General features: G+C 39.7%; 1 protein-coding gene across 4 annotated transcripts in view; it reads right to left on the bottom strand.

Moving 5' to 3' along the window:
- Positions 1–23,094, bottom strand: part of slc36a4 (solute carrier family 36 (proton/amino acid symporter), member 4) — a 104,415-nt gene that overhangs the window by 31,770 nt on the left and 49,551 nt on the right. Inside the window, exon 12 of one of the 4 annotated variants that reach the window (XM_031897337.1) lies at positions 20,475–20,629. The exons of the other annotated variants lie outside the window; for them this stretch is intronic. Coding sequence (XP_031753197.1) covers positions 20,553–20,629 — 77 coding nt within the window. The 3' untranslated portion in view covers positions 20,475–20,552. Of the gene's footprint in view, positions 1–20,474; positions 20,630–23,094 lie in introns of those variants that run through there. 4 annotated transcript variants of the gene reach the window in all.

Raw genomic sequence — 23,094 nt, 5'->3', positions numbered from 1 at the left:
GCCGCTTGCATCCAAACCTTTAATGAAGCACTAAATCTATATCTTCAAAAGGCACTATAGATAATTGGATAAGGTTTGTGTCCCTATACAAACGAATGAAGGGGAGATAATCTCTTGCTGTATCTTCAGCAATATAAGAAATGTCCTGTTGTCCTCTATCATCTTCATTTGCCCAAAGTCTGCTTCTGTGTTTCTGACCTTCTGTGGCACTGATGACCGATATACAGTATTTCTGCATTCAAATATCAGTCAAATATCAAGCAGAATGTCCATAAATCTAGCAGGCCTCATTTACACTAACACTGCTGCATTTATTGCAATGTATTATTATTCTAGTGGCCTCAGCTGCTAATCCATCGTATGGGCACCACCATTTTTAGGTTTACTGTGGATTCGTGCCATTCTAGCAGTGGCTAAGGCAATGGCTAAGGTTGGATCCCCAACCTTTCCTAATTGTGAGCCACAGTCAAATGTAAAAAGACTTGGGGAGCAACACAAGCACCATAAAAGTTCATGGAGGAGCCAAATAAGGGCTGTGATTGGCTATTAGGGGCCTCTATGCACCCTATCAGCTTACGGGGGCTTATTTGGTAGGAAATCTTGTTTTTATTCAACCTAAACTTGCCCCCAAGTCAGGAATTCAGAAATAACTCCCTGGTTTTGGGGCACTGAGAGCAACATCCAAGGTGTTGGTGAGCAACATGTTGCCCCCAAGCCACCGGTTGGGGATCACTGGGCTAAGGGTATACATGATTTTCTCTAAAGATATCCAATCACATTCCATGACGGAGAAGTAAAGGTAAAAACTAAGTAAGCTTTTTCAAAATACAGCCATAAGCACTTACAGAAACCCTGCACCGAGTCCTCTATTAAAAGAAACACAGGATTTCTTGTCTCCTTTTTTGTAAACATGTTCTTAGAGTATCTGACTTCCTCTCTCCTTTATTCCCGGGAGTCTGTGCAGTTCTCTTCCCTCTCCTGCTCCCCCTCCCACAAGAATTCATAAAACTCACTCCCCCTCCCTTAGGAATGTGTAATCTGAGCTATAACAGTTAGAGCTACAGCAGGAAACTATGAAGACCAAGCTAAAATGGCAGCTGCAATCTTAAACAAACAGAGAAAGCTTCTAGGGCTGTTTACTCAGGTATGGTAATGCTTTTGGCAAAATAAATATATTGTTCTAGGTGGCACTAGAACCTTTAGAATCCATTGGCAGTAAATTGTCAAAATGAATTTCCTTTTCCTTTAAGCAGTCTCCTTCTCTGGGTGTGTGCACATCTGTCAATTCTAGGGCTAGCTCAGACTACACTGGTTGATAAAGCCATTCTACAATGAAGACCAATTGGAAAGTTGCCAAGAACTGGCCATTCTACAACATACTAACAGTTAACGTGAAGGTAAACCACCCCTTTAATGGATTATTTTGCTTTCCAGATGTCTGAGGGCAAGTAGAGGAGCAGAAGGGCATTCATTTATCATTTGTATATAATTGCCAGTCTCACTTTAAATCACAGAATTCATTTTGCAACGTACAGTATAAATAAGGCATTGGGGGGCTGCAGCTTAGAATATGGATAAAATGTAAATGGACGATGTGTACTGAAATCAAAGGAAGATCTGAGCTGAAGGACACATGGGCATTTAGTGAATGGATTTGTTACGGTAAATATGTAAGGGAAGTATTTATGTGTTACATGCTGATTAAAAGCCACTGAAGGATTTGATGGGGATATAAATATTTATGGGCAGTTCCACAAAGACTGAAAGGAAACTAAACTCATTTTCAAATTATTCTCATTCATAAATCAGGAAAACTTTCCTCAATAAATGTTTGATTCATAGTGGCTTGTCAGTCAATTCTCAGGCCCCGTAAGTTCAACAGAACCACTGTTTAGGGCAGGGGTCCCCAACCACCGGGCCGGGGACCAGTGCCGGGCCGTGGGCTGTGCTGAACTGGGCCACCTCTGGTCCGAAATACCTGATATCTCAATTCTCCAATGTGTTACACAGCCATGACAACAGCAATGTGAAGCCCTGGAAGCTTTCTACTGATTGCGACAAGGGCCAAATTACTTAAAGTTCCATACTAAGCCTCAGAGGATGTCAACCCTTAGGTGGGAGTAAGAAAAGCAAGGGTGCTGGGCGCATCTAGTTGCAGGGAAACAAGCTCAGGTCCCCCAATGAGTTTGCATTATGATGAGCTGTATTATATTATATAATATAATAATAAAAAAAATAAAGTGCAATAATAATTACATTTACATCATATATGTAATAATTCAATTATATACTATGCATTGGCTGTGCCAACCCCCCAACCACAACCCCGGTCCTTGGAAAAATTGCCTCGCTTGAAACTGGTCCGTGTTGCAAAAAAGGTTGGGGACCACTGGTTTAGGGTATAAATCAACAAAGGGGCACAAACACACCCCAATAAATCACACGTGTGACTACAGAGAAATAGGGGCTCGTTCACAAACCCGAACACATGGTGCAAAATGCAAAAAAAAAAAAGGGGGGGGGGGACCAATTATTTTTAACTTTGCACAATGTGTTCAGGGGCAAATGCACCCTGCCGGAAACACTGCTTGCATTAGACAGCTTTCTATTTAAAGGGGAACTCCACCCAAACACAACTTAAACTTTTTGAAAAGTAAACATAATTTAAAGCGACTTTGCAATATACATCAATTAAAGGAGAAGGAAAGGTAAAAACTCAGTAAGCTTTATCAGAAAGGTCTATGTAAATACAGCCATAAGCACTCACAGAAATGCTGCACTGAGTCCTCTATCAAAAGAAACAAGATTCGTTGTCTCTTTGTCTCCTTCCTGTGCCAGAGACACGCAGCTCTCTCCTCTCTCCTGCTCCCTCAAGAATGCTAAGAACCCCCTTCCCCCCCCCTTAGGAATGTGGATCTGAGCCAATCAGCAGGAAGCTTCCTCATATTCTTACACACTGAGCATGTACATGGGTCTGGGTGCAGAAGTGAGGCGTTATGGGAACTTTCTTTACACAGCTCAGCGTTTTTTCTTCCTGTTTGGCTTCTGATCATCTGAACGGGAGAAATATGGGGAGACTTAAGGGCACTATTGAGACAACTGAACGTATGCCTGCAGCTTGGGATTAACTCTTTATTAGCCTTTCCTTCACCTTTAAAAAATATGCAGCCTTTTCATGATTGTAATAATATTGTTTGGAACTGTTCCCTAAGCCCCACCCCCTGTTCCCCTGCTGATTTGGCTGACTACTTTGTGATGTCAATAAGGAAAGGAACATCACAGTGCAATGCATTGTGGGATATGTAGTTCCTGTATGCTGTCTGTAAAAAAAGTGGAAACGTTGTTACAATTTGTAGTTAGTCTGATTGGTTACTGACTAACTAAGAGCTTAGAGAGCTGAAAGCAGGAAGTAGTGTTCTGGGTATTATGTTAGACATCTGCCCACTCCAGCCTTTATAGAATACATTTTTGCCTAACTAACTATATTGAAAACATTTTTTAATTTGCACACTCTGTCTATTTTACCCAGTTTCACATTTTTACACTGAACTGTTCCTTTAATGATGTTACTCTGGCAAGTATGTGTCTGTAACTAGCAAGGAAAATGCAAATAGTTGACCTCCCGTGTTATTTATATTATGTTCAGAACTCTAAGAAGTCTCCCAATCAATACCAAGCTCATCTCCATGCAGCCAGACTCTATACAGAGCACGCATACAAGGACTTTCTTTTTAATCCTAAAATCCAGAAGCTAATTAGCTACAAATTAGCAATGTTAAAAAGGTCACAATCTCCCGTAAACAGATTCTGAATTCAATTCAAATTGGCTTCGACGGTAGGCAAGGTTATCATTATGCAGTAGCCCGGCGCTATAGTCCGTATGTTGGGGATAATGTCATCGTTATGCTTTATAATTGTAAGGGGTCTAGACGCGAGGCCATTAGAGTAGCTGCTCTTTGCCCTAAATAATTCAACTCGGGGGGTAACATCTGCTTTGCTCCCTAAATTCAATTATGTCCCTAACACGTTACTTATTATAAACAATCGCTGACAAGACAGGAATTATTACGCCATTATTGTAAAAATGCACAGGCAAGCACGAGACACGGCTGGGATAATTTGGGGTTAAAGGCACCCAGGAATATCTGCAAGGCAGGATAATTACCAGTCGTACATTACTGACAACAGCTGTTGTATAAGGGAAGGGAATAAAAACACAAACACATACTACATGCAATGGGGGGGGTTTACCCCTTTGGCATAAAAGAGAATTACGAGGCTTCGTTACTCCTCTGGGTCTAATTACAGTCTCCAATCTGGCAAAGCAGCTACATTCCAGAAGGTGAAGGTATTACATGTTTATGAGTGGGGGACTCCTCGCTTGGGTTATGTCCTATGGTGGGGGTAAGGTTTGGAAATATTCACTGCTGGAGGCCAAGAAATGGCAACTTATGTCCCTAATTACAGTATACACATACACACACTCTGGCACAGATCGGTTTTGTGTCTTTGAAAAAATACATGGGCACAATTTACTTCTATTGACACTTCTATTGACAGTCATACACTATAGGGGTCATATATCAATGACACAAAACAGGTGCTTTAACACCAAGGAGCACAAAATTGGTCCCCTTAGTTCTTACTCTGACATGGCCCAGCCCGAAACTCGTAGGAGCCACAGGTTGGGTGGGTTTGGGCACAAAACTCTTCAAGTGGGTCACAGGCATGTGGTGGGTCAAACTGTGTCCATGGCTCCACACTCCAATTTCTCCTCCTTCTGATGGCCATCCCATGATGTACAAATATACAGCCACTTATACCCCTAATGGGACTGCACTAGGCAAAACCATAATGGAGAAGGAGCTTGGAGTCCTTGTAGATAATAAACTTGGCTGTAGCAAGCAATGCCAGGCAGCAGCCGCAAAGGGCAAACAAGGTTTTGAGCTGTATTAAAAGGGGTATACAGTGTAGATTCACGGGAGGAGGGGGTTACTCTTCCCCTTTACATATCGCTGGGGGATCATATAATAACCTCTCTAAAGATATTATTATTTTACCAGTAGGTCCTTCCAACGGACACAAGGGCACCCATTCCAATTAGAAGAAGGGAGGTTCCATTTAAATATTTGGAAAGGATTTGTTACAATGAGAGCTGTAAGGTTGTGAGATTCCCTCCCTGAATCAGTCGTACTGGCTGATACATTATATAGCTTTAAGAATGGGCTGGATGGCTTCTTAACAATTGAGAGAATACAGGGGTATGGGAGATAGAAATTAGTTGATCCAGGGACTGGTCCCATTGCCATCTTGGAGTCAGGAAGGATTTTTTTCCCCTCTGAAGCAAATTAGAGAGGCTTCAGATGGGGTTTTTGCCTTTAGGTTAGGAGGAAGAGGCCTAGGGTCGGACATAGGCTGACCAAAACATCACTACTCTATACATGGTATTACAAGTCTGGAGATCTAGACCACCAGTTTAGCAGGGACAAGGCAGCCATACTCTTATTGACTTCCATTGGGCAGAAGGTGGTACAGTCGCTGGCAATGTGGCAGGGTGAAAGTGTGCAAAAACTGGCAACTTGGGTATGCTTCTTGTACCCTTTCCAACCAGTAAATAAGCCCATATATGATTTGTACATTGACTGTAGTGTAAACGGTTTGTTGTGGGTCATTAAGATTTATTAATGCTTGTTTGCACCAGGTATAGCATAACCGAAGAAAACACTGCTTATAAAGACGGCCTAAGAACATGAATTTGCTCCAATGAGGAAGGAGAGATATAAAAGGGGTCACATATCATAATACAGTGATTAGTAACATGATATTATAAACTTGGGAACACCCATATAATAGCAAATTAAAGACTTTTGTCGAGTTTGGATAGAGCATTTTGCACTGCACTGTTCACAATGTTAAACCATGAACTTTTTACTATTTCTAGCAAATCTTCTCTTTTCATGTGAGGAAAAGCAGAGGTTTCCCGTTGTGCTGTGACCTTATCATAAGCTGAAGCATATCTTCTAAACAATAAGCCATATGGGCTCCTCTGTAAATAAAGAGCTGAAGAGGCAGATTTACTATCCGTGCAGAAAAAAAAGTTGTATGACTACTGATATCGAACACGAACCCTGAATATAAATGAAAAGAGTAAAATGAGCATTATGTCAGTGATTATTTCAACTAAACTTCTTCTTGGAATATCTCAGCTCGTTGTGCGTGTTTTATCCTGTTTATTCCACCGACAATTCATATCAGTCAATCACAAATAGAAGAACGAAAAGTATTCTTTCACAGAGACTAATTAATTGTTAACTAAAACACACAATTTCTTTTTCTCAAGTGAAATTCTGTGTTTAAAATTCCAAGATGGGTTTTTGAAAAATAAGACCTTGAACAAGTACAATTTGTGGACAAGCTAGGCTACACAGCAAAGGGCTGGGGCAATTGGGTGAGATTCATTTACTCAAATGGAAACCAAGGGGCAGATAAATGAATGATTGGACTGGGTTAGCCAGAAGGATTCCTACAAGTTTGATTTTTTCTTTCCTGCTCAACACTTTCATTTTAGTAAAAAGACAGGAAAGGGTTGAATATCATCTTATAATGGGAACGACAAATCCAGGATTCAGTTTGGGATTTCCCCATATCCCAGCACATTAGGCAATGCTTGAAATTAGTCTCATTTTTGCCACAATTGAAGTTTTTTTTGCAATTCCCAAAGTTGAATTATAACTTCAAATTAAGTAAGGAAAACTATTCGCCCAAACAATGTAGGTCTCTATAAAAATATATTGCATAAACAAGCTCATATGTAAAACCCTGCTTTATTTAATAAGCCATTTTCACAAAAATATAGCTTTTTTTTAAGCTTGTAAACGCAATACGTCCATCCTGGACCTGGCAATTTTCATCTGGACACTTGTTTTTTTCCATCTCAGTTTTCATCTGGACACTTTGCACACTAAACTTGCACTGGTAAATGACCCCTGTGCTTTTGTTGCCTAGATTTCAAAGGCGTGATGTGTCTATGTGTGGCTACAGCATATCATATAGCCATCGAAAATCTCTACATGTCCTTTACCAAGATGGCCGCCAACAGGAAGAGCATGACTGCGGTGTGACATATATTTGGATAGGCTCAACCTGATATTATCAAATACGGGAGCACGTAGACCCAGACTTAATTCAAGAGTGGATACTCTTCGACCTGAATGATTTTTTGTTTGCACTTTGGGCAAATAAGTACGCGGAGAGCTAACAATTTAGGGCTTTGCCCGTGTATGTAAAGGTTTCCACTCAGATGTGGGAGCACTCCTGGACTCACTTGAGGTGGTTACTGTAGTACTGGCCTCAATCTGGAGCATTACAAGTATGCCGGAGAGCTCGCAAGTACCCAGTCTGTGATGCCAATATCATACAGTGGCTTGCAAAAGTATTCGGCCCCCTTCAACTTTTCCACATTTTGTCTCATTACAGCCACAAACATGAATCAATTTTATTGGAATTCCACGTGAAAGACCAGTACAAAGTGGTGTACACGTGAGAAGTGGAAGGAAAATCATACATGATTCCAAACATTTTTTACAAATAAATAACTGCAAAGTGGGGTGTGTGTAATTATTCAGCCCCCTGAGTCAATACTTTGTAGAACCCCCTTTTGCTGCAATTACAGCTGCCAGGCTTTAGGGTATGTCTCTACCAGCTTTGCCCATCTACAGACTGAAATCCTTGCCCATTCTTCTTTGCAAAACAGCTCCAGCTCAGTCAGATTAGATGGACAGCGTTTGGGAACAGCAGTTTTCAGATCTTGCCACAGATTCTCCATTGGATTTAGATCTGGACTGTGACTGGGCCATTCTAACACATGGATATGTTTGGGTTTAACCCATTCCATTGTTGCCCTGGCTTTATGTTTAGGGTTGTTGTCCTGCTGGAAGGTGAACCTCCGCCCCAGTCTCAAGTCTTTTGCAGACTCCAAGAGGTTTTCTTCCAATACTGCACTGTATTTGGCTCCATCCATCTTCCCATCAACTGACCAGCTTCCCTGTCCCTGCTGAAGAGAAGCCCCCCCAGAGCATGATGCTGCCCCCCCATATGTGACAGTGGGGATGGTGTGTTCAGAGTGATGTGCGGGACATCTTATGGTTTTCTGTTAACAATGGTTTTCTTCTTGCCACTCTTCCATAAAGGCCAACTTTGGACAGATTCCCCCACCTGAGCTGTAGATCTCTGCAGCTCCCCCAGAGTCACCATGGGTCTCTTGGCTGCATTTCTGATCAGCGCTCTCCTTGTTCGGCCTGTGAGTTTAGGGGGACGGCCTTGTCTTGGTAGGTTTACAGTTGTGCCATACTCCTTCCGTTTCTGAATGATCGGTGGAACAGGGCTCCGTGGGATGTTCAAGGCTTTGGAAATCTTTTTGTAGCCTAAGCCTGCTTTAAATTTCTCAATAACTTTATCCCTGACCTGTCTGGTGTGTTCTTTGGACTTCATGGTGTTGTTGCTCCCAATATTCTCTTAGACAACCTCTGAGGCCGTCACAGAGCAGCTGTATTTGTACTGACATTAGATTACACACAGGGGCACTCTATTTAGTCATTAGCACTCATCAGGCAATGTCTATGGGCAACTGACTGCACTCTGAATAATTACGCACACCCCACTTTGCAGTTATTTATTTGTTAAAAATGTTTGGAATCATGTATGATTTTCCTTCCACTTCTCACGTGTACACCACTTTGTATTGGTCTTTCACGTGGAATTCCAATAAAATTGATTCATGTTTGTGGCTGTAATGTGACAAAATGTGGAAAAGTTCAAGGGGGCCGAATACTTTTGCAAGCCACTGTATGTCCACCAAGCCAACATTTGTGTAGGAGAAGGAAAAGATGCTACCTCAGAGGCAGGACAAACTAAAAAACTAAAAAAAGGGTGGCGATACCGGGAAGGAGGTGACTTAAGCTGGCCACACACGTGGTGATTTTCGATCTTTCGTGCAACCATCGGTCGCATGAAAGATCATTCCAACCCTTCACTGACGTTCAGGGCTGAATCGTCAGATATGGGAGGTAGAAACAATGGGATTTCTACCTCCTTCTGTCGATTCAGCCCTGAAGGCTGATTTTACTCAGGCGCCTTCAATGGAGCCCGATCAAAATCTTTTAATCCACCCGATTGGTGAGTCGACCGATATCAGCAGCCTTCTGGGATATCGGTCACCTTGCCGAGTTGCCATACACGCACCGAATATCGTACAAAAAGAGGTTTCGTACGTTATTGTCGGTGCGTGTATGGCCAGCTTTAAGAAGCAATTAGTTTGTCCTGCCTTCAGAGAGGAGCAACTTAACCACAGTCGTCCTGTACTGACGGGTAGGGATGTACGTTGAAAAATTTTTAAGTTGCACTTTGCACACTAAACTTGCACTAGTAAATGACACCTGTGCTTTTGTTGTCTAGATATCAAAAGCATAAATGCCAAAAATAACATCTATCTGTCCTGATTGTCTGTTTAAAGGACAATGAAAGGTTAATATAAATTAAAAGTAAGTCTAAAGGCATTCTTTTTAAGTACTTACTGCATATCTAAATTCCCACATCCCTGCTTGCTTCTCTGAGATATGGTGCTGGCAGCCTACAGCAGTGTGAAGCCTACAGTGACATCACTGAAATCTCTCTCCCCTTCCTGTAGGTGCCAGCGGCAGCCTTCCTATTCTCTGAGCATGTGTGTAACTTGATCCTGTCTCCTGTTCTGAGCTACACATGCCCACCAGCCAATCAGAAGCGGATCTGGCAGAGGGGAGGGGGGAGGGAATGAAACACATGTGCAGTATGAAGCAAGGAGGGAAAGGAAGGGAGAATACCTTTTTAGAGATGGCTGCCTGTTCTAGAATATGTGAAGTAAGTGTGACTGAGTAAATATTTGATTAGGTGAGCCAAAAGTGTGGCGTTTGTACTAAACAATAGGAGGACTATTGGGCAGTATGCTTTTTACATTTTGACTTGCATTCTCCTTTAATGATATTTGTGGCTAACACAGGCAACAAGCAAACAAGTGGAGTTTCCCATTGCAAGGCAAAACTAAACTGGCACAAAAAAAAAAAATTACAAAAAAATCTCAACATTTTTCTAAACATAAAAGGTTCACATTTTTATATTTTTTCGCTTTTCCGAACACAAGTATAATTTTTAGAAAGCCAGCAAAGTGTATATTACCTTCTTCTTAGATCAATAATCACTTAGAGCTACAGTTTGACAAAAAAAAGAAAGACTTGGCTATGTTGATGAATATGATAAGATGCCTCAAGCATTGAGCCCTTTGTTATACGGTTTTTCCTAGGAACATATGATATCCTTTCAGTTCAAGTGCATCATGAGAGTGCAAGGTAGGTGGTCAAATGAGGCCTTGCCTAGTACAGCTACTATGTAAGTCTGATGTTTCCGTATAAACCTTATCTTTGCACCTGTATTAGACATCTGAATCAACCTATAAGAGATCCGTTGATGAGCATCAAACATAACAAATGCTCTCCACTTTGACGACTAATAACACGCAAATTACAATACAGGTATCGGACCCCTTATCTGGAAACCCATTATCCAGAAAGTTCTGAATTATGGAAAGGCCATCTCCCATAGACTCCATTTTAATCAAATAATTAAAAAAATTTTACAAATGATTCATTTTTCTCTATAATAATAATAAAACAGCACCTGTACTTGATCCCAACTAAGATATAATTACCCCTTATTGGGGGCAGAACAGCCCTATTGGGTTTATTTCATGGTTAAATGATTCCCTTTTCTCTGTAATAATAAAACAGTACCTGTACTTGATCCCAACTAAGATATAATTACCCCTTATTGGGGGCAGAACAGCCCTATTGGGTTTATTTAATGGTTAAATGATTCCCTTTTCTCTGTAATAATAAAACAGTACCTGTACTTGATCCCAACTAAGATATAATTACCCCTTATTGGGGGCACAACAGCCCTATTGGGTTTATTTAATGGTTAAATGATTCCCTTTTCTCTGTAATAATAAAACAGTACCTGTACTTGATCCCAACTAAGATATAATTACCCCTTATTGGGGCAGAACAGTCCTATTGGGTTTATTTAATGGTTAAATGATTCCCTTTTCTCTGTAATAATAAAACAGTACCTGTACTTGATCCCAACTAAGATATAATTACCCCTTATTGGGGTCCCGAGCATTCTAGATAACGGGTCTCATACCTGTACAATGTGCCAAAATCAAATTTACTTTTTTTTGCACTTTTAAAATTGGCATTAAAAGAAAGAGGCTTGCAATAATATGAGACTGCCGTAGAATCATAAAAACCCGTCTAAGTAGAAGGGATAATTGAGATTTGAAAGAAAGGGAGCGCCGTTGGACGGTAAGCCAACAAATAAGCTCATTACTTTTCTTGGATTCTTTGATCAGCTGAAATCGCTGAAGACACTTTAAATGGACTGCCACAGTTCGTATGGATCCTTTATCTATGAACATTTCATTTGTTGTTCGATGCCTGAAAGCTTTACTGCAAAAGCCTAACTTGTTCAGATAGCAACGCGCCTTTCAACAAGAAAAAAAAAAAACCAAAACACATTGCGTTTTACTGATTAAAATGAACTTGAGATATGTTGCGGTTTCAACCCAAATGCCAATTAAATGCCTTCAATGCATAATTTCATTTTTTTTATTACACAAAGAAATAAATATTCCTTGTTTATCTACAAAGAAATATTCCAACACAGGTATGGGAGCTGTTATCCAGAATGCTCAGGGTCTGGGATTTTCTGGATAACAAGTCTTTCTGTAATTTACATAGTTACATAGTTACATAGGGTTGAAAAAAGACCAGTGTCCATCATGTTCAACCCATCCAAGTAAACCCAGCACACCTAACCCACACCTACCAATCTATACACTCACATACATACACTATATATACAACCACTAGTACTAACTGTAGATATTAGTATCACAATAGCCTTGGATATTCTGATTGATCAAGAACTCATCCAGGCCCCTCTTAAAGGCATTAACAGAATCTGCCATTACCACAACACTAGGAAGGGCATTCCCCAACCTCACTGCCCTCACCGTGAAAAACCACCTACGCTGCTTCAAATGGAAGCTCCTTTCCTCTAATCTAAAGGGGGGGCCTCTGGTGCGCTGATTGTTTTTATGGGAAAAAAAGAACATCCCCCAACTGCCTATAATCCCCTCTAATGTACTTGTACAGAGTAATCATGTCCCCTCGCAAGCGCCTCTTTTCCAGAGAAAACAACCCCAACCTCGACAGTCTAACCTCATAGCTTAAATCTTCCATCCCCTTGTGCATGCGATCGTTCAGGAAGGAGGAAGCGCTGGCAGCTACCCCGGGCTGGTGCTGTTCTCTCTGTACAGGGGCACCAGCCCGGGGTAGAAGGTAGGCGACCAAAGACACCCGGGGGTGCCTAACATTTTGGCACCCCAAGTGACTTTGCCTTTTACTTCTCCTTTAAGGCAAAATTAATTTCTTGTTAGATTATTTTCCGTTCTCTTTACTAAATCTTGTCTGAATCCCTGTGGAGCATCATTCAGCACTTGGTCACAACCAAAAAATGCACTTCTAGCACACCACATGCAATATTGGATCTCCATACCTTAAGTCTACTAAAAAAAAACCTGAATTTAACCCAATAGGATTGTTTTGCCTTCAATAAGAGGTAATTATATCTTAGTTGGGATCAAGTACAGGTACTGTTTTATTATTACAGAGAAAAGGGAATCATTTAACCATGAAATAAACCCAATAGGGCTGTTCTGCCCCCAATAAGGGGTAATTATATCTTAGTTGGGATCAAGTACAGGTACTGTTTTATTATTACAGAGAAATGGGAATCATTTAACCATTAAATAAACCCAATAGGATTGTTCTGCCCCCAATAAGGGGTAATTATATCTTAGTTGGGATCAAGTACAGGTACTGTTTTATTATTAAAGAGAAAAGGGAATCATTTAACCATTAAATAATCCCAATAGGGCTGTTCTGCCCCCAATAAGGGGTAATTATATCTTAGTTGGGATCAAGTACAGGTACTGTTTTATTATTACAGAGAAATGGGAATCATTTAACCATTAAATAAACCCAATAGGATTGTTCTGCCCCCAATAAGGGGTAATTATATCTTAGTTGGGATCAAGTACAGGTACTGTTTTATTATTACAGAGAAAAAGGGAATCATTTAACCATTAAATAAACCCAATAGGGCTGTTCTGCCCCCAATAAGGGGTAATTATATCTTAGTTGGGATCAAGTACAGGTACTGTTTTATTATTACAGAGAAAAGGGAATCATTTAACCATGAAATAAACCCAATAGGACTGTTCTGCCCCAATAAGGGGTAATTATATCTTAGTTGGGATCAGGTACAGGTACTGTTTTATTATTACAGAGAAAAGGGAATCATTTAACCATGAAATAAACCCAATAGGGCTGTTCTGCCCCCAATAAGGGGTAATTATATCTTAGTTGGGATCAAGTACAGGTACTGTTTAATTATTGCAGAGAAATAGGAAATTATTTTTTAAAATTCAAATTATTTGATTAAAATGGAGTCTATGGGAGATGGCCTTCCTGTAATTCATAACTTCATCAATAATGAGTTGCTGAAGAAGGGATCCTGTACCTGTGCGTGCCTCTTCTTAACTGAGTGTATTTTTGTTTTGAAGTGGCAAACCTTTTTTAGCTAGTTCAACCTCAGTGACTGATTTTCTATTTCTCTGGGGCCTGTAGGTTTGAGGACTGTGGGCACCTGTGTTTTGGGACACAGCAACAGGAATTGAAACTTGAAATGTCTCTCTACAGGCCCAGGAACAGTTGCAGATGTGGAAAGATATGGGGAGGAAGATGCTGATGAGTCCTGAATAGAAAAACACGTTATACAATGTAACAATAACAATATAACTGTAGCCTCAAAGACTTTTTGGCTGGTGGGGTCAGTGACCCCAATTTGAATGCTGGAAAAAGTCAGAACAGAAATGCAAATAATTCAAAAACCATAAAGAATAAAAAATAAAGACCAATAAAAAAAGTTGCTAAGAATGGGCCATTCTATAACATACTAAAAGTTAACCTTAAGCAAACCTAGCAACACCAAGGATTCTACATTTCTACAGGTTCTACATTCTTGAGTATTCCCTGCGGGACAGCAAGCTGCTATGATTTTTTCTGTTATCGCACAAAATGGGCCAAACTGTGAAGCTGAAAGTGCTTTCATTTGCAACATCCTGGTTCTCCAGACCAACTGTGGGGGGCGGAGGAAAAGGTAAAGGTAGTTGAGGAAATTACCACTCCACAAATAAACCTTCTTATCCTTGATCATGAAACACTGGCTAAAGCTGCGGGAAGGGAGGGGTTTGTTTATACAGGGCTCATCTGCTTGTTTGTATCTCATTATAAGAGGAGGAAGGGAAGTAATAAGGCTAAAACCACAACCACGTTCTGACCCCCACCCCCCAATTCATCACCTTGCATGGGGGGGTCTGCCTTGGGCAATTGATTTGCTGGACCCAACATTTACCCAAAACTCCTATAATACTGCATTAAAACCAGTGCAGTACAATGAACTAAAGGCAAACCTGTATAAAAACGATACATAATGATAAAAAGGCGCGTGAAATAATTTCATGTAATTCTAAGCGAATTGAACGGATAAAAATATCATTGGTTTTTCATGATATCGCCTTTTCGTCTTTGCATAATATTAGTTTCCATTTTTAATTGAGCAAGCCAGCGTTGGCGCGTTTGGTATCTCGCGCTCCTAGACGCGCTTATTCCTACGCTCGGATGGCTTATTTAGACGTTTGTCGGAATACGGTACAGCACCTGACCGACTAGAAGAAAATAAATTGAATCCCACCAGTTCTGAATAAAAGGAAAGAGGCTTAATTAAGATTTTTTTTTCTTTTGCCAAGAGGCAATTTTCTTCTTCACAATCTTAATGAAATAAAAAGTTTCATGATACAGTTGTGTTCAGCCGGAACATTATTTGGAAAATGATTTTCATTCTCTGGATGTAACATTACATCTTTGTTATAAATATGTCTATAAGACAAGAATGTACCTGTACATAAGCCTCCTTTGCCCAAGGGCCCTAAAATGAAGGGGTATCCCCTTTGCCTATCCTATAGCAGCCAAACCCCTAGATATAGTATATATATACTCTGTAACCCTTGTCTCTTAAATTATTTTAAAACCCCTGTTCATTATAAATAAATCTAGTCTGATAAAGTAACTTGCTGGCACTATACAAATAAATGATGATGTTAAAGGATAAGTAAACCTTTAAAATAAGTGAATGTTAAACTGATGAGAGTGATATTCTAAGCACTTTACATTCTTTCTATTTTTTTTTTCAATTCCAAGAATTTACAGAGAAAAGGGAATCATTTAACCATTAAATAAACCCAATAGGGCTGTTCTGCCCCCAATAAGGGGTAATTATATCTTAGTTGGGATCAAGTACAGGTACTGCTTTATTATTACAGAGAAAAGGGAATCATTTAACCATTAAATAAACCCAATAGGATTGTTCTGCCCCCCAATAAGGGGTAATTATATCTTAGTTGGGATCAAGTACAGGTACTGTTTTATTATTACAGAGAAAAGGGAATCATTTAACCATGAAATAAACCCAATAGGGCTGTTCTGCCCCCAATAAGGGGTAATTATATCTTAGTTGGGATCAAGTACAGGTACTGTTTTATTATTACAGAGAAAAGGGAATCATTTAACCATGAAATAAACCCAATAGGGCTGTTCTGCCCCCAATAAGGGGTAATTATATCTTAGTTGGGATCAAGTACAGGTACTGTTTTATTATTACAGAGAAAAGGGAATCATTTAACCATGAAATAAACCCAATAGGGCTGTTCTGCCCCCAATAAGGGGTAATTATATCTTAGTTGGGATCAAGTACAGGTACTGTTTTATTATTACAGAGAAAAGGGAATCATTTAACCATTAAATAAACCCAATAGGGCTGTTCTGCCCCCAATAAGGGGTAATTATATCTTAGTTGGGATCAAGTACAGGTACTGTTTTATTATTACAGAGAAAAGGGAATCATTTTTAAAAATTAGAATTATTTGCTTATAATGGAGTCTATGGGAGATGGCCTTTCCGTAATTCAGAACTTTCTGGATAACGGGTTTCCGGATAAGGGATCCCATACCTGTACTTGATCCCAACTAAGATATAATTACCCCTTATTGGGGGCAGAGAAATATTACAGAGAAAAAGAAAATCATTTTAAAAAATTGAGTTATTTGTTTATAATGGAGTCTATGGGAGACGGCCTTCCTGTAATTCGGAACTTTCTGGATAATGGGTTTCTGGATAAGGGATCCCACACCTGTACCATATTCTGGAAGTATATAACAGATGGAAAAAGTTTTTTGGCCAAAGAAACAAGAGGATTTGCCTTTAGCAATAAATGAAGGTAGTGGAAATAGGGAAAATATATACAGTATGCATGTATATCTCTCATGTATAAACTCACAATATCAACAACAGTTGCAACATAGAATGTGTCCTACGTAATCCCCCCCTAATAGAGGTTAATACAATTTTCCCTGTATAAAAAAAGTAAACAGAATTTAAGTTAATAACCATAATGAAAATGAATTAATAAAAAATAGCCCAAATACATAGAATGATGCAGAGACTACAGGTATTTCTTGGTACAAACATATTTGTTACAGTTGCTAAGTGGGAACATTGCTTTGCTGAGATCCTTCTGGATTAAAGTCACAATAGATTAGAAAGCACAGGGGATATTATTCCCCTAATTCCCTTATGAACACATTGTGGGCAGTGAAAGAGGCGCCTGAGAGCAGGAATTATTTTCACCCGAAACTTCAGCCCTTAAGAAACTGTTAGCGCAGCTTTCAGGAGACATAATTACAGCTGAAATGGCTGTTTATATAAATACGGTTCCTGAGTTGGACTTAGAAAGCCTAATTCCTGCTTTATAAACCCTATTCAGTTTGGATAAATGTACATAGAATTGCTAATGTGATCATTTGGCCATTAGCGCATTGTACAGTGTCTATAATTGCAGTATTTCTGCAGCACATAGACTGGATGCTGGGTGTGATAAAAGCAGATATTTTCCATTCAGTTTATATATTTATTACATTAAACAGAAGGAGAACCTACTGCACGTGTGCAGCAGGGAATTGTGGGATTGGGAGGAGGCAGGCTGAGGGCAGGCGACTACTGTTACATTTTATTTGTAGTCAAAGTAGTCAGCCAGATCAGCAGGGGAACAGGGGGACATCATGTTTTCTTTTCAAAAAAGTTGTGTTTGGGTGGAGTTCCCCTTTAATCTCTCTCTTATTTTCCCTATACTATTGCCCCTATACCAGTTCGTTTTTAGTTGTAATTTTTGTGCAGCAGCCCTAGGGACCCTCTTCCTTAATTCCTTCCAAATACATAAATACTACATATAAATATGGCATTTCTAATAAGCAGGTGACTGTCCAACTACAATTTCAGCCAGCGGCCCCAACTGAAACATCGGGCCATGCCCTGTCTGCCATACACCTATAATAGCGGCACAAATATTATTATGACATTGTCATTCACAAGCACACAAGCTGTCTGTATGTTGAACTTTTGTTCAAGGGGTGGTTTACCTTTAAGCTAACTTTTGGTATGTTATAGAATGCCCTATTCTAAGCAACTTTTCAATTAGTCTTTATTATTTGTTTTTCATAGTTTTTGAATTATTTACCTTCTTCTTCTTCTCCTCTTTCCAGCTTTCAAATGGGGGGTCATTGACCCCGACAACCAAAAACCTATTGCTCTGTGAGGCTCCAGTTTTATTGTTATTGTTACTTTTTGTAACTTTCTTTTCTATTCAGTCCCTCCCCTATTCATATACCAGTCTCTCATCCAAACCACTCCCTGGCAGCTAAGGTAACTTGCACCCTAGCAACCAAATCACTGCTAAAACTCCAAACTGGAGAGCTCCTGAACATCAAACTAAATAATTAAAAAAACTGCAAATAATAAGAAATGAAGACCAACTGCAAATTGTCTCAGAATATGGCTCTCTATATCATACTAAAAGTTGACGTAAAGGTGAACAACCCCTTTAGTATGGTTTTGTTTTTGTTTTTTGTTTTTTTAAAAGAACAGTAAAACCCATAACCACTGGGAAGGGGGTGACAACTTGTTAGGCACCTCCCCAGTAATTCCAATCACTAAGTTAAACAAAGGGTACCTGCCCAGGGTACATACTGTAAAGACTGTTGCTGCCACCATGTTACTTGCCAATTACCATCTGTGCTACCCTGGGAAGGTACCGGTTGGGTACAGATATTCCTCTGTGATTTCTGGAGTGTGAAAAACAACTATAATGGCGGTGATGCTCTCTGCTGTATCTAACTTGGCTTGTGCATTTTTTCAAAGAAGTGGAGATCTGACCGTGGTCCCAGGAAACTGATTAGAATCACTTGAAGGTGCCCAATAACCTGCTTTTTAGCGCTGGCACCCCTGGTGATTTGGGGGTTTTGTAATACTTTATCCCTGGCACTGCAAGAGGTGGTGTTTTGGTAGGGCCTAAGGAACTTTTGCAACTCCCCAAGGAAGTGAGTTGCCAAAGTCTAGCACTAAACCTCTGGATTATTATTATTATTAACATTTATTTATAAAGCACCAACATATTCCGCAGCGCTGTGACTACAGGGGGAATGTATTATCAGATGCTCCAGGGCTACTATAGGCTGCTACAGGTTAAACGAGTTGGCACCAACTATTACACTCCCTCCCCTTCAAAAAAGAAGGGAGGAAGGTGTATCTATAATATGTGTCCCCTAAAGGGTGCAATTCATATAGCATAAAATCAGCTTCTGATTTAGAAGGGAATGGGTCACCGTAACACCAACATATCTGTCAGTCAATCTAAATGTGACAAGGTCCATGGGCAAAGAAACAGATCAGTATCATCTGGCCATATTGTAAATCAGGGGTCCCAACCTTTCTTACTTGTGAGCCACAGTCAAATGTAAAAAGACTTGAGGAGCAACACAAGCACCATAAAAGTTCATGGAGGAGCCAAATAAGGGCTGTGATTGGCTATTAGGGGCCTCTATGCACCCTATCAGCTTACAGGGGGCTTTATTTGGTAGGAAATCTTGTTTTTATTTAACCAAAACTTGCCCCCAAGTCAGGAATTCAAAAATAACTCCCTGGTTTGGGGGCACTGAGAGCAATATTTAAGGGGTTGGGGAGCAACATGTTGCCCCCGAGTTACTGGTTTGGGATCACTGTTGTAAATAATGCATTTGATCTGCGTGCCAGAAACACGGCTCTCAAGGCAATCACACTCATTCCATTGTACCTGTACACCCAAGAAATATATTCCCAGATAAAAGAAACTGACTGCCTTCTAACAGTCAAAAGAAATATGGAGTAAAAAATAAAATATTTCTTCATCCTTCCAACACTTGATTTACACTGACACAAGGCAGCATCCCCTTAAATAAGTAAGGTAGAAGCCTGACAGACTGAAATAGTCGTTTAAAGCACAACGTAAGCAGCTATGTGAGAGATGAGAAGCCGTAGAGCAAGCGAGGCACTTGTTAGCGATCATCTTCCTCCCCTTTTCATGCTGTGAATAGCTCCCCGCTGGCAACATCTGAGAATCAAAGCCAGACCTACTGTACGTTGCCAAGCTCTTTCTGTACACAATAATGTCCACTGAACGTGCAAACAAAGGGAGATCAATCAGAAAGTATTCACCGCCCCCTACCAGAAGGCAAACCAACACGGAAGGGAGGATTTTAATGTTCTGCTCAATGAAAGCAATTCAAAAGTGTACAGAAAGCACAACAAGCAAAACAATCAGGTATTTATAGGAATTGGGTTAAATGATCGAAGACAATGAGCCCAGAGCAACCTTAGAAGTGAAGGCTAAAGGGTAGCATGAGCAGTGGCCAATCACTAGGAGCACTTTTTGAGAGCCTATGAAGATGCTTTATAAGGATAGGCTTCATTTTGGTTCAATAGTCGGCCATGCTTCTATCTGAAGAACACTAATTGCTGTTGGAGCACAAGCAACTGGATGTGCCAAGTCATCAACATCAATGAGGCCATGAAATGTGTTTGCTTTGTACCCTGTCTATACCCTAAAGACAAAAGATACAAGCAGTGTCAGACTGGGACCCCAAGGCCCACCAGAAAACCTTAGACCCTTGGCCCGCTTTACCAACTATTTTTCCTCCTTTCCTCACTCAACCTCTTTATTCTCCTAATCTCTTTTATTTACATGCTAGCACCTATCCTTCTATCTACACTATTTCCCCTCTTTGTCCCCATTCAGAAATAGGGAATCACCATGAAGCAGGCCAAATGGTCAGGAGCAGGAGGGCCCACTGACACCTGGGCCCACCGGGAGTTTTCCTGGTATCCTGGTGGGCCAGTCCGACACTGGATACAAGGATCCTTCTTCTCCTGAATACAGTGTGGTGCTAGGCATCTGGCAAATGTAGGTACAAGTCAAAAAGCCATTAGCAGTTGTAAAAACCCAAACAGGATCATCAGGCTGGGGGCTTCAAGAAGAGTCTTCTCGGTTACTGCATGGGGAATCAATGGATAATGTATAACTCAATACAAAGACAAAAGGAGATAAACTCAAATGGGGAATATGATCACTGAGGCAGGGCTAGTATTTATACTATGTATCATGGGTTAGTTAGTTGCATTTATAGTACTTCCACTGATATGTCAAGACCTTTAACCCCACAGCTCACCCTAATAGCCCCTTAGTCTGGGACCCCCAGTTCACTCGTAGTGCCTTCTCTAGGTAGGGCAGCCCCTCATTTTTATTTTTTTGGCACACAGAAATAATGTCTCTTCAATATACTTTTACACAAGTACAAAATGTACAAACAGATTTTTTTTTCATGTGACAGAAATAATTGCAAAATTATAAAAGAAAACCCCATTTACTTCATAGCGAAAAGAACAATTTAACAGCAAAATAAGTGCTAAACGGTTCTTTGACTTTTTCAAATGTATCTAAAGCTTCATTTGGCAGCTTCACAGTATTAAATTCATATCTATTTTAATTAAAGCCAAAGAAAAATGTTTTGATAACTATAACCAGCTGCAAAAATAACTGTGCCCTGGCAGCTTTGTGATCAGTAATGTGAACCTAAATACCCTGTTTTTTTAATGTATGCACTGGCACAGAGTAAATTACAGGTATGGGACCCATTATCCAGAATGCTCGGGACCAAGGGTATTCCGGGTAAGGGGTCTTTCTGTAATTTGGATCTCCAAATTTAAAGTCTACTAAAAAATCAATAAAACATGAATTAAACCCAATAGGATTGTTTTGCATCCAATAAGGGGTAATTATATCTTAGTTGGGATCAAGTACAGGTACTGTTTTATTATTACAGAGAAAAGGGAATCATTTAACCATTAAATAAACCCAATAGGGCTGTTCTGCCCCCAATAAGGGGTAATTATATCTTAGTTGGGATCAAGTACAGGTACTGTTTTATTATTACAGAGAAAAGGGAATCATTTAACCATTAAATAAACCCAATAGGGCTGTTCTGCCCCCAATAAGGGGTAATTATATCTTAGTTGGGATCAAGTACAGGTACTGTTTTATTATTACAGAGAAAAGGGAATCATTTAACCATTAAATAAACCCAATAGGGCTGTTCTGCCCCAATAAGGGGTAATTATATCTTAGTTGGGATCAAGTACAGGTACTGTTTTATTATTACAGAGAAAAGGGAATCATTTAACCATTAAATAAACCCAATAGGACTGTTCTGCCCCCAATAAGGGGTAATTATATCTTAGTTGGGATCAAGTACAGGTACTGTTTTATTATTACAGAGAAAAGGGAATCATTTAACCATGAAATAAACCCAATAGGGCTGTTCTGCCCCCAATAAGGGGTAATTATATCTTAGTTGGGATCAAGTACAGGTACTGTTTTATTATTACAGAGAAAAGGGAATCATTTAACCATGAAATAAACCCAATAGGGCTGTTCTGCCCCAATAAGGGGTAATTATATCTTAGTTGGGATCAAGTACAGGTACTGTTTTATTATTACAGAGAAAAGGGAATCATTTAACCATGAAATAAACCCAATAGGCCTGTTCTGCCCCCAATAAAGGGTAATTAAATCTTAGTTGGGATCAAGTACAGGTGTTTTATTATTACAGAGAAAAGGGAATCATTTTTAAAAATGCGAATTATTTGATTAAAATTATTTGTGACTAGTGCTAATTTTAGATTTGATCATTGCATTCTGGATAGATAACAGCGAAGTGAAAAAATCTCTTTAAAAACCACAATAATCTCCACCTTGATATAGAGTACTCATAAACTTGAATCCGAAACACTAAAAAGATGTGCAAGTAAGCATGGTGCTGCCTGCTGTGGGGACGGCTATATTACCTATTCTTGCTCATGCTATCTTCGCTGGAGGATTTAAAAATATTTCTTCTATGTAGGGGGCAGGCTGAATCGCTGTGAAAAAAACCAAAACAAAACCTTGGAGCTGCATGCAACTAATACAATGAAAATCCCTTTTAAATCAGTTTCAATATTTGCAGTTAATAATTCGTTGTTTGGCTGGGACAAGATACAATATTTCATAACAGAAAACACAGAGTGGTCAAAATAAACAAGGAAGCATTCACTCTCATGGTCACTACATACAATATTAGAATTATTCTTAGTATGTACATCCTACCTTGTATACTGTAGTTTAATGTGACACCTACATAACATTATGTCCTCTGGCGCCCTCTAGTGGTTTGTTCATAAGCAATGACCCACTGGATTATTTGCTCCAAGTAAAAGGTGTGCGTCCAAAAAGTTTTCATTTTTTAAACTTGAATATAAATTGTTGCCAGTAACAACGAAACTCCAAAAAAAAATGTATCCTTTTATTTGTTCAATTCTGGATAAATAAGTCCCATTATTTTCTGGACTGAAACACGCATTTTGCATTGTTTTTCAAAGTGGAACTCCATCCTTTTGTGTCTTTGACTCTTAACTTATTGCA

This window comes from Xenopus tropicalis, chromosome 2 (assembly GCF_000004195.4).
Source record: "Xenopus tropicalis strain Nigerian chromosome 2, UCB_Xtro_10.0, whole genome shotgun sequence".
In the NCBI taxonomy this organism is placed as follows: domain Eukaryota; kingdom Metazoa; phylum Chordata; class Amphibia; order Anura; family Pipidae; genus Xenopus; species Xenopus tropicalis.
Note: the sequence above shows the minus strand (reverse complement) of the source record. Positions and strands in the feature narration are given on the sequence as shown.